Here is a 13091-nt window from a genome sequence, read left to right as displayed (position 1 = left end):
AGCATATAATGATACCAACAATACTGGATAAATCGAGCCTTTTAGCAAGCCATTGAAATACGGCACAGTATTACCATACCGCTCGTCCTTCCTTCCTAAGTGTGCTTTTGCCACTCCAAATTCCAGTGATGGCAGCTCAACACCACTATTTTTTTTTTTTTCAGAAATTGCCACGCAGGTATCAAATCTCACTGTTGCCTCTGAGCCAATGCATTGTCAACGAGGCACCCGTCATTTGCAGAATGCACTGTCAGTAGAACTAGAACCAGTTTGGGCCCAACAAGCCGGAAAGAAAAAGCAGTACAGTAATACTGAACTACACTTATATACTGTATTTCTGTAGCTTGTTAAAAGATGGTAACACCTTGTGACATATACATAACCTATGCATATTTTAAAAGATGAGAGAACTGGATTCTGGAGATGAAAAAGAACTAGGAAATTGTTGAACATACTCACCTTCTCGGGAACAGCTGCAACAAGTGAAATAGCCAAACCCATCCTACAAGAACCGAAAAGAAATAATTAGGAGAATCAAAATAGATGAGGGCCACTAATGCGTACCCATGCCACAAGGCACATGTAATGACATTTGCAGTAAATATTATTCAAACGGAATGTCATTGCGATTTTATGTTCCTGGTCTACTAAGGTACACAAAATGGCATTTGCGATTGGTGACAGTGTTTGTCAACTGCCAAGAGTGATTTCTGCTTCTTTATTACTTTCCACTGACGAAACTGCAGAATTTGCTTCCATGGCTCCTATGGCTGGCGAGTAGATATCAAATTGCAAAATTCCAACCTTGCACTACTTTATCAAAACAAGACACAAGAATTGAAAAAGATGAAAAAACAGACGAGCGTTTGCAAATGCTTCGGACAGGAGACATTGGCCTCGGTTCAGTGCCAGAGAACAAGAATATATTTGTACATGCTGCTTCAACTGTCGAACTGCATGTAAAAAATTTATTGAAAAGTAAACAACAGCCAACAATAAGGAACTTAACGTTGATTACGTTGGAGGATGTGAACCATTTTCCAAAAATTTTTTAACTAAGTGTGTATTCAGAATTCTGGCCGTTCCGTTCAATACGCACTATACCTATGTATGTTTCATCATGCCGGTTCAATCATAATAACTAGAAAAGCCCAATTTCGATTCCCCACTCATATTCCCATCAACTGTATAGCTAATGTCACTGTAAGCCAGCCAACCAAAGTCTCTGTCAACAAAACATGGCGACACAGAGATGTTTGCCGAATAATGACTGACCGAGGTTCATAGCATCATACAGTCTCAATTTCAGAACCATAAAGCCATCACTAGTATTGTTTCCACTTCGATAAGTTGTGTGGCACTGACAGCGCACACGGTAGGCATAGCGAGGACCAAGCCAGCCAAAACACGCCATAAGACACAATCTAACACAACCAGTAAAAAAAATTATGCCATCTCCCGCTAAAAGAAACCATGTGTAGATGCAAAGCAGTGGGCACTAACGCTTACACTGGCGGCGACATAGAAGCTCATCGCGGTGTCGCGCCGAAGAGAAACCTGAGGAGGCGGAAAGCATGCTGTGATGGACCTACTGAAACATTCTGATCGCTGCTAATGGGCAGTGAGAGATGGAAGACTCCAATTGCACAGAGAGATCTGCAGTCTGTTTTTAATTAACGCGCAATGCTGCGAATTTCTGTTGATCAACAACGCACAAGAGAAATCTCCCACCGGCACTACCTTGGAGGTCAAGATCCAGTACCTATATATGTGAGGTGGCCAGTGAACAGTTGTACGTGTGGCGCGAGCAGTGCGTTTTTTCAATGAAGAAACTAGCACACACTGTCTGCGTCGGCATTGCGAGGCGAGAGAGGAGGAGGGAACACATATGCTCAGTGGGGGTGTAAATGCCGCGGGGAAGAATGCCTAGAGAAGAGGGGGAAGCGAGCGTAGGTTAGCAGATGCTTTCTGCATCAGCGTTGCGAGGTGAGAGAGGGGGGAGCTAATGCAAGCAGGTGGTGGGAGAGAAGAGGAGAGATTAACAACAGCTGTTAAAAAGAGGTAAGGAGGAGAGTTGCGCATGCATAGTGTAAGTGCGGACGCCGACGACCACACTGGACATGCCACCCCTAAGGATGCTTCGCACCTAAAACACTGGGACACTGCGCCAAGCAAGCGAAGGCTACACGTGACGAAGCCCGTATGTACTTGAAAGCGGAACCAAGCAGATCACTCGCTGTACAGTATACACAGCTCAGAGCGCAAAAAACATTGCATTATTTTTTTTTTTTCCTAGGTTCCTATAAATCTATCATTTAAAAGCAAAATAAAGCTATCACTCAGTTTATAACTTCTCTCACTATTACGTTTCACGGACGTCGCAGGCTAGTGAGTAGAGCGGCCGGTGGGGCCGCATGGTTGTTTACGAGCCTGAGAAAACTGCAATTTCAAACTGGTGAATCAATTATAGACTAGATATGGTGTCAAAATGTTTAGGAATTGGCATGGCTAATCCTTATTGAAGTAGGGCTAATTACAACTGGGCAGCTTCATTTTCATTTCACTACCCCTTCAAGTTATCGATAACGTAATTTGTTGTCTAGGGCCTGTCATTGAGATTACGTGTAGCAGCAACACAAATGGCATTAACATCTAATCCCATTCGCTGATAATGACATTACATTTGCCAAGTGACGAATATTCACCATAACAATTGTTAACATGCATCTTAGCTCAAGAGCTTCTATTAAAGTACATTAAACTCTCAGTACACAAAAACCAGTTAAACGAAACTGCTGCTCAAATATGGAAGTGCTTCTGGCAAGATTGGTTTTATTTTTGTATTCAGCACCCTTGATCATTTTCAGGTAAACAAAACTCCGATTAAATGGAACAAATTTCATTGGTCGCTGCAGATTCTGTTCAATGAGAATCTACTGTATGTGTTATGTACTGTCCATATGCTATAGACATCTGGCAAGAGCACAAATGCATGAACATTAGAGAACAACATGGGAACAGAGAAATCATTAAAAGACAAAATAGAGCAAAACTCCATGACTGTAGAAGCTAAGACATCGTTGGTTTCAGCCATCAACCAAATGAAAAATTTGCAAAATAGCAAAACTGATACAAGGAGGAAAAGTCAAGTACCATGAGTACAGCTTTATAACAATAGAATTTACGGCAACAGAGCCATAGTGGCGAATCGCCCGCAGCGAATAAAACCAACACTAACCTTTCTGCTCGTCCAACCCTACCGATACGGTGGACGTAGTTTGACTTCTCGTCTGGCAGGGTAACGTTGATCACTGGAAAAGGCACAAATATCCAGAAATTCTGCGTACCTCCTCCGCTGATTTACATCCCACATGGGCACTTGCAGGTATTATGCTCTTGTGTGCACACCGTTGTGAAGACAAAAAGAAAACATTGCAAATGTTGGGAACAGTTTTTTTGCCGCTCACATTCACCAGCATAGAGATATTGTGCCACATATCGAGGGGAGATACAGGTACACTCATTAAAGTGAAGTGAAACAACAAACTGGCCTTCATCGATGAATGACTTTCCGTCAACGTGAAATAGTAGCGGCATACTACCATATTTGTAGCAGTACTGTGCAAAGTGCAAAACATCAAAATAAACAGCAATTCAAAATGCTTAGAGCTCATATAACCACAGCGCGTACACATCTTTCTCACTTTTACCGGATAAATATCAAATTATGAGCACAAGCGAATTGAACAGCAACACAGCATAAATACATGGTTACTTTACAAAATCATTGCCTTTCCTTTTCCTCCAATAATGCAGAGCAACGAGGCTGAGATATATAAGTCATAAAAGGCCAAGTATTAATGACTTACACCAGAGACACAAGCACAACTGAATAGAATTCAAACTAACCAGGATAGAAATAAAAGTAATCAAGTTTGCGTTCACTGGAACAAGGCACACAACAAAATTACTATATATATAGCGTAATTATAGCACTCCATTACTGCACAGGTGTTACAATATTTTATCACGGCTCACACGCGGGCTGTTTCGTTTGATTCTGCTATACTCCATAGTGATTAATCAGGTAATTAAACAAATACAGTTGTTTATTTAGTCAGGTATCTAGACATTTGCAGGCGGGAATTAAAAATGAAGTGCGGCTTACCGAATGGGACGCCCGTGATGTCGATACCACGAGCGGCAACGTCCGTACAGATAAGGAACTTGACACCGCCCCTCTGTGGTGGATTGTGAGACGACAAGACAAATGAATAACCTAGAGAAAGCCCCCAGCACATATCGAGACGAAATTGAGGCTACCACAACACAACGCAGCACAGGGCCGACCAGAGGCACACTAACATTCGCGAACACTTGTTGGCCTGCAGTCTGCTTAATGAATAGCATTGGAAACAATGGTAACAGCCCAAGTACTATGCCCATTACAACAGTTGCGTGTATGATGATTGAATTTCTTCAGAAAAAAGGCTGTGCCTCTTTAAAGCAGGACATTTAGAGAATTATTCATTCCTGTAACGCCATGTCACGCCTCACGAAACAGTTACGTGTGAACAAGATACAGCAGTTGTTTTTCTTTTCTTTTTCTTCTTTACACTACAGGATGAGCCAATTTGCCAAAAAAAAGAAGAAAAAAAAAGAGGGGGGGAGGAGGAGAAGGAACCAAACCACCTTATAGCTCACGCTTTTTATTTCGCTCTTAATTTGCTGCAACTGCCAAAGTGTACCAGGCCTGCCACAAAATCAAGCCTTTCATTATCAGCGAGATAACAAAGTAAAACACTTATGATAGCTAAATTTTCTATATTGTAGATTGGTAGCTTATTAATACTACCGCCCAACATACCTTTCATCTTTAATGCCTATTTAGCCTTCCTCCCCACCATGTAAACACATTACAGTCGAATCTCGTTAATTTAAACTCAAAGGAACCTTTCAATTTTGTTTGAATTATCAATAAGTTTTAAATATCAGAAGTTCTCAGACGACTCTGTGTGAGATGACACCACACATTATGATTATCACATTAAAAATTTTTAAGTGATCTTAAACACTAACTGGACACAATGAACACAAAGCAGAGTAGTAAGATCCACAATTTTATTGGTCATTTACTACTAATCAGGCCTTTTAAACAAACTGTGAATTGCCAACAGCTTCATTGCTATAGTTATGTGCCTTCAGCCCAAAGCTGTCTATGCCGTTTGAGAAACATCACGGTTTGCCATGCGTGTGCTTCGTTTCAAACATCTGTTGATTAGCAAAGCCTTTTTCCTTGAAGATCTCGGGTGCTTAATTTTCATTTTTAGACTGCTAGGATTATATAAGCACACAAATTTTTTAAAAATAGAGGGAAAGCAGCAGATATTTTTTGGTATGGACCTACACAAAGTATGAATTAACCGAATGATGGAGTTTGAATTAAGAGGCTTTTAAAAAATAGGTTAAAAGAATAGAGGGCCAACCAAAAATTGAATTTTGTTTGAATTAATCAAAAGTATGAATTATCAGAGTTTGAATTATCAGGAGTCTACTGCACATGAAAAATTCGTAAATGCATCCAGTTTTTCTGCAGTTCATTTTAGGTCATGCAAGTTTTGTAGGCTTGCTATGAGCGGAAATAACATGCCAGCAGGCTTTGCATGTAACAGTCTATTCTCCTTGGCTAACTACAAGGCACACTAGTTGCTTTCGATTAGCTCTGCTAACGTTTTGGATTATTAGCGATGCTGGCATTTCGGGCAGTTCAGCTCCAAAGAGGAAAATTGTGAAATATTTATTTACTTTGCTGTCTAACACTGCACATTTCTGGTGACACAACCACTGTTCATTGTTACACTTCATCAATGAAGCAAATTTGCATGCGTATTCTTGATTAACATTGTGCATTGCTATGTCCAAAAGCCAGTTTTCGAAATATTAATAAAAAAATGTGAAAGGCAAATAAGAACAACCCCACCTTGAATGTTTCCAGATTGGCCTTTCTCTCCTGGGGTTTCCGGTCACCATGGAGGCAAACGCATGAGAACGGGTTGTCCTTGTTTCGGGATCCTACGGAAGAAGCAAAGAAGATAGCACTTGGTCAGTCTTGTTTGACCCATCTGTGCTTGTTACGTACACTAAAACCTCATTATAACAAAGTTACATGTTGCACAAAATCGGCTTCATTATATCCAAAAATTTGTTATAAAGATTTATTCCTACACTCAAACCTGAATATAACCAACCCGGATTTACCGAATTATCAGTTATAACCGGTGATTTCCGGCTTCACTGCACAGTCGCCGACAGTAGTAGCAGCAGAACAAAAGTAGCGGGAGCCACAGGAGCAACAACAGCCATTGAACCTTTCGTGCTTGGTTCAACTAGGCTCCGCTAGATGGCACGACCTGTCTAGTTTAATAAGGTGACAATTGAACTTTCGAATCACTCAAGCCATTCCCCATAGCAACGTCTGGCGGTTCTTTTCTCCATGAATCAAACAGAAACGAACAAGGAGCATTTTATTACAGCTCTTGATGCATGGAAGGTTCTTTATTTAGTGCAGCTAGTTTACTAGTGATCAATTGTAGGCAGTAAGCCTGACGTCATCCGGATCATTTTACGAATGTCCTACTCCTGGTGCATTTGTTCTCGTGCATTTACATTGATTTCTCAGTAAATAGGGCACTGCTGTTGATAATATTGTCGTTTTAGACATTTTCATACATTGAGCTTGCTTTCACGCTGACCTAAGTTGTTATTTCATTTAAACACTAAGAAAGATACACAAGAATAAAAAAAATAGTACAAAACATGAGCACGTCTTGTGTACTATGCGTTTTTTTTTAGATGCGGAGCATCTAATACTCGAGGCTTGTAGTGCGGCGCCGTCCGCAAGCTTCCTCCTCCTTCTTCCACTATCTGTGCATCCCTTCCTCCTCTACACACCGCGCGCGCTTCACTCCTCCACCATCTGTGCACCCTTCCTCCTCTACACACCGCGTGCACTTCTCCTCTTCACGAACATTCGCTAGCTGTATAATGTAGCGCGCATGCGCCGTCACGCTTCAAGAACATCGGCAGCTGACGCGCGCGCGTGCGCCGTCGCGCTTCGAAAACATCGGCAGCTGACGCGCGCGCATGCGCCGTTGCGCTTCTCCCCCTTCTCGAACATTCGACAGCTGACAGTGCATGCGCCGTCGCGCTGTATATATACTCAAGGTCGGCGCTCGCTCGCTCAGTTGCCGCTCGTCGGTTGGTTGGTACGGCGCGTCGACGTCCAAGGTCGCGGTGAAATGAATTCCAACGAATCCACAAACACAATGATCGACGTCTCTTCGACCAGCGCCGCCCTTTCGCATACGTGTGTACGTGTTCACTCATTTAACACCCCCTCCTACAACCACGTTAACCAATTTAGCCATCGACCCAAGTAAGTCGCAATTTAACACCCCATTTCACAACCACGTTAACCAATTTAGCCATCGACCCAAGTAAGTCGCACTTTAACACCCCGTTAACCAATTATATGCTCCGCATCCTCCTCAGTGTTCCCCCGAGGGAAGCTGCGGGCAATTTTTTTTCCATCTTCCTTCCTGTGTGTCGCAAGTGTCACCTATGCACAGCCAACTAGCGTCTCCTCTGGCTCTTGTGCCGGTCAGTACAGTGCTTTACGCTGAGTCTCTGGATGCCTAACCTTTGCCGAGGTGGTTGAGGTAGTTCTCGAGATTGTCGCAGTCCAGCTTGGTGCGGCAGAAGATAATGCCCTGGTCCATGTTCTGCTGCTGGATGGCACGCACCGTGTACTCGCCCTTCAGGATCTTTACGGCCTCCGACAGGGTCTCGGGGGTGTTGGCACCGGGTCTGACGTTGTCCCGCTCGTGGACTTGGTCCGTCTGGCAATGCCACAAGGTACTACACTCAAACCTCGATATAATGAACCCAGATATAACAAAATATCACTTATAACGAACGTAAATTAAAACTAGTTTTGCAATAGATATAGTGTTGGGAATATGCGATGATAACAAATTTTCAAGTATAACCAACTCACTCTCGTCTAGGATGCAACTTTGTTACAATGAGGTTAGAGTACACTTCTTTTTTTTCTTTTTTTTTTCAAATACTGTCTAACAGAGCCTCATTAATGCATCAGTCAGCGCTTTGCCAAACCTTTATAGTGAAGCTTTCATATTGCACAAAACCTGCCACATCTCCAAGAGACTTGACATAGTACACGACTGCAGGTCGACCCATTTTGTTTAAACCTGAAATTGGGAGGGGGGGGGGGTCGACTTACAATTGAAAATAAAGCCAGGTATTGTCACTTACAGTAGGGACAAATAACAGATCAGGCACACTGTGGCAAATTTACAATACACCCAGACCTTGATATAACTAGCCCAGATATAAGGAATCATAAGCTATAACAAAGTAAGTAAAAAATGGCTCTGTCATAGGTACAGTGCTACATACGTATATGTTTATAATGACTTTTGGGGTGTAACGAAGTATTTTTGTGGAGGTGTGACAATGTTATAATGAGGTTTGCGTGTACTATGTTTGCTTTCCTGTTCTACCCATAGCACATCATTACTTTGAGCACCTGTTGTGAAGACAACTTTTACAAAGCCACTGTTGACCATCAGGACTGCTCCTGTTGATTAAGAGGCCGGCTCCTCTCTGAGTGATTGACATTTAAAGGAAAATGGCGCACATGTCTTTTATGGGAGTGTTTACGGTTGATGGGGAGAGCCGCCGTTCCAATCAGCAGTGGCACTCCCCAAAGTGAACAGTGGCTCAGTGGCGATTTGTTCAGACGGCACTTAAAGGCCAACATGTCCTGGGCATCAATGTTTATGAAGATGACTGGCTTGAGATGACGAGTGAGCACCTGTAGTAGGTCCACACTCTGGGTAAATAAATTCCCGTTACGAAATGCAACTGCACGTTTCTGTCTTCCTTTATTTTTTGATATGCAATTTTGGAATGGCTAACCTACATTCAAGTTTATCTACAATCGTGTAAATGAGGTAAAATAACAGAGTTTCAGTGAATTCACAAATCCAACTCTCAAACTCTGAGACATCTGTCACTATCGCGTCATAGGCACGCTTGCACAGGCATGACAACTAGGATAGGAAGGACGTCAAATGTTTTAACGAGGTACGTACCACAACATGTCTTGTCACGTTCATCCAAGAGGTGTCTTTTCTTGGGTCTACCATGCACACCTAGTAAAGACAGAATAGTCAGATGCAAATGAAAACACTGGCATTAAGAAACTGCACATAAAGTCATAATAATAGAACATCCAAGAATAAGCTGGGGCAAAGGTTTACGAACAAATCGAATCGTGCGAGTCAAATCATGCCGGCTAGCTCGGTCGTTCGTTAAGCATGTTGCTATCACGGCAAAACAAGTTAACGAGTGCAAGAACGGGACTAAGACAGCCTGTGTTTACTACAGTGCGTAAAGAAACACCTCTATTTCAGAAGCCCACCGTGTTTCACAGTAATGCAGCGCATGCACGTCTCGTCCGTGTCACCTCTTGTTCGCATACCTAAATTTGAGTTGCTGTTTAGAACTACAATAGCCAACTAAACCATCCCACTGGTAGTATCTCCTTGAGAAAGTGCATAGCACAATGCCTCGTTTATACAATTTGTTTACAATGAGTTTCAAGATATGCACAGCTTCTGACATGCTAAGCGAAGCATCCTTCTTTATACTAACATATTCAATCTCTTGCAAGAAAATGTTAACTTAACAAAACGTGATCTTCTGCGAGATGGTGCATAGCTTTTGGGAATATCAAAGCACAGAAATAGACATTAAAAATATTTAATTTGACATTGGCTATAACAACAAATCTACTTGCACCTTATTATAATAAAGCTTCGTCTTATGCAAAAATAAGTTTGTTATATCCAAAAAATCGTTATAATGGTTTATTCCTAACACTATATCTATTGCATGACTATCTTTCATTTACTTTGTTATAACAGATATTTTGTTATATCCGGGTTTGTTATATCCAGGTTTGAGTGTTGTTGTGATGAGTGTTAGCTGGCCCATTGCCCACTGTCCCTGATAGAGAGGGGACTAAACAGTCCTGCCAAAAGTCACGCGAAAATAGGAGCAGTGCTGGTGCGGTGACGATGATAGCTTACGTTGGCGAAGCTCATTGAAACCGATTTTCAATGTATTCAAGTGGCAGCTCCAGATTGCCAACACATAGATGTAACCCATTCAACGTTAAAATTTTGACAAGCGTCACTCACCACGTGGTGTACCGTTTCCGGAACACTGTCCTCGCCTTTCAGGTCCACCCAGGTTGGAAAGTGCATCAGGCGCTCCTATTAGAATTAAAGAACAATCGGCATACATGTTGCTTTAATTACAGAACATGAAGAATTGACTTGCAAGATAGATGTCATTACCACACTCACAATGAGATGCTGCGTGGGGACAGTGTCTAATAAAGCAGCCCTGTGCCCAATGACACTTTTGAGCGAATATCCAAGCATATTAACGTCATTCATTAGAAAACATATACCGTATTTACTCGCATAATCGGCGCACTCGCATAATAGGTGCACCCCTAGTTTGGTCACGAAAAATTCGATTTTTTTTAATTCCGCACATAATAGGCGCACCCCGAACTTGGCCGTGATCAGAAACGATTCTACCCCCCAGCGGTACAGTTGGAATGCGGTCCCCGTACCCTGAAGAAAAAAAGAAGGCAAATCGACGAGCAAATAAAAAAAATTCGAAGTGCAACGACCTAACCAACGTGTTTGTCGAAATAAAACTTGAAAAAAAAAAACGCGTCCATGAGCGAAAAAAAAAAAAACGGCTGTTCCATCAATCACTGATACCCCCCAAATCGCCGCGCTTTTTGGAGGTCACGTGTACAACGCCGGGGGCTCGATCGCCATCACCATCATCAGAGAAAAAGAAAGAAACGCCATTTTGCAAGCGGTGTGCGTATGTTGTGGTCGTGTATTGAACTTTGGTTCCACCATGGGGAAGTACGCGAGCTACAAGGCTGGGTTTAAACTGAAGGCAGTGCAGTACGCGCTGGAGCACGGCAACCGGGCTGCAAGCAGGCATTTCGGCGTTGGAGAAACCAGTATTCGGTACTGGAGGGACCAAGAAGAAAAACTTAAGGCGACGAAGAAGACACGACGGGCTTTCCGCGGTGCCAAGACCGGCAGGTATCCGAACGTCGAAGAGCAACTGGTCCGGCATATACGGGAGCTCCGAATAGGGAAAAGGAGGAACAGCTACGACTTTTGTGTAAATAAATTTTACGAGTGTGTCTGCAGTTGACGGCTCTCGCTTTTTCATTAAAAGGTACGTAGGTATGTTTGTTTTATGCTGAATTAATTGGTAAACGATAAAGTCACCTTTTACTTGACAAGTGTGCAGATTTAAAGCGCGAGAACCGAGTTGAAAAAATTTTCAAAAATTTTACCCCGCGTAATTGGCGCACGCCTAACTTCGAGCCGGATTTTCTGAAAAAAAAAAGTGCGCCTATTATGCGAGTAAATACGGTAGACTGATCATTCCACGTGCTGCAAAAACAACATTTCTGAAAAGTATGCTCCTTGTAATGGCAAAAATCAGTCCTCTGATGATATGGGTTATTTATTGAATCGCTTCTTGCGCAGACAGCTGTTAAAATCTTGCAACAACCATTACATACAACTCACAAGGCACTTTGCATTCATCGTAGCTTATTGGTTTCAGTGTCATAGACTTGAATACTGTAGTACAAACATTCGAGCATGTCACACGTGGCCATGGGACTTGGCAAATGCACAATCGCATGTCCAGAGAATCATTTGATGTACACACGTGCTTGTCATACACACACTGAATTCCGTCAAAAATATCGCAGTGCTATGCGACAACTTATGGCGAGAAAGAAATAAAACTCAAGTACAGGCAATACAACATGAGCTGTGTCTTTGTGTCACCACGGAAATTGTGCTGCGTTCTTCCCTAATCATTTTTTCATCTCTTCCACACTATAAATAATGAACATGAATTCATGCCGATTTGTCTTGAAACGTAGCCACAGTTCTCAAAGAAGACTTACTGCAAGTTTCTTGACCTCGAAAGAATGGAGGGTTGCCGAACACACCACCATCTGAGAGAATGAAAAAAAAAATGAAAAATTGTAGATTAGGCTAGTGAAAGCAGGTTATAGCATACAGATATGTGCGTTGGCTCGCACAAAACGAGCACTCACACCCTCTCAATGAGGAGGTTCATTAGCACCCACTTACAGCACTTATCTGTCTGGCTCAGATTAGCCCACATTTGAAGTTGCTCAGATTAGTATATATTTGATGTTACCAAACCAGCAAACATTTCATGTTGCCAGTTGGCGTACATCTGTTCATAATTCTGCCTGAGTTACACTAACACTATTTTGTACACCTGCTTTGGTTTTCAATGTTTTAATTCTAGAGGCTTTGCTAAATGAATAAACCCTTTTAATCAGTGACAATCAGCTGGATAGGGGAAGTCTGTAGATACTATATTCTCAGTGCAGCGTTCTGTGAAGTGCATCTAAATCTTAAGCAATGAAATGATTTTGCAATGGAATGATGCCATTGCTGTGGCATCACATCAGATCATTTTGGAAAGGAAATGGCTGGGCATGCCATTTAACTCCAGTAGTTTCAGTCAAGAAAATGAGAACTGATGCAAATGCAAAGTGTACAGTGCGCTTTCGCAAGCAAAACTCTGCAAGATTACAGATCTCACAGACACAGCAGTGACACATAAGAGGGTTCAGACAGGTGGCTTCATGCAATGATAAATACATATAGGTAAAAATAAGCACAGGACCGAGTTGACTGGCAAAACACGGGAAAGGCCTTTGTCCTGCAGTGGGCATAGTCAGGCTGATGATGGTGATGATATATCAGAATAATTGCAAGGGTTTTACATCCATAAAAACACGGTATGGTTATGATGGATACCATGGCAGAGCGCTTGGAAAATTCTGACCACCCTGGGCTCTTTGACATGCATCTAAGCACACGGTCCTCCTTCATTCCACATCCACTGAA

The 13091-nt window shown here is 42.3% G+C and overlaps 1 protein-coding gene across 1 annotated transcript in view; it reads right to left on the bottom strand.

The window, feature by feature from the left end:
* The window catches only part of Ddx1 (ATP-dependent RNA helicase Ddx1), a 36973-nt gene that overhangs the window by 4454 nt on the left and 19428 nt on the right, over positions 1-13091 (bottom strand). Inside the window, exons 19-26 of the mRNA XM_037415692.2 lie at positions 12110-12160; positions 10287-10361; positions 9177-9236; positions 7700-7898; positions 5981-6072; positions 4169-4241; positions 3239-3311; positions 460-502 (exon numbers count right to left, since the gene is read on the bottom strand). Coding sequence (XP_037271589.2) covers positions 460-502; positions 3239-3311; positions 4169-4241; positions 5981-6072; positions 7700-7898; positions 9177-9236; positions 10287-10361; positions 12110-12160 — 666 coding nt within the window. The remainder of the gene's footprint in view (positions 1-459; positions 503-3238; positions 3312-4168; positions 4242-5980; positions 6073-7699; positions 7899-9176; positions 9237-10286; positions 10362-12109; positions 12161-13091) is intronic.

The sequence above is a fragment of the Rhipicephalus microplus genome, chromosome 9 (assembly GCF_043290135.1).
Source record: "Rhipicephalus microplus isolate Deutch F79 chromosome 9, USDA_Rmic, whole genome shotgun sequence".
Classification (NCBI taxonomy): Eukaryota; Metazoa; Arthropoda; class Arachnida; order Ixodida; family Ixodidae; genus Rhipicephalus; species Rhipicephalus microplus.
The sequence above is the reverse complement of the archived record's forward strand: the minus strand, read 5'-3'. Positions and strand labels throughout refer to the sequence as shown.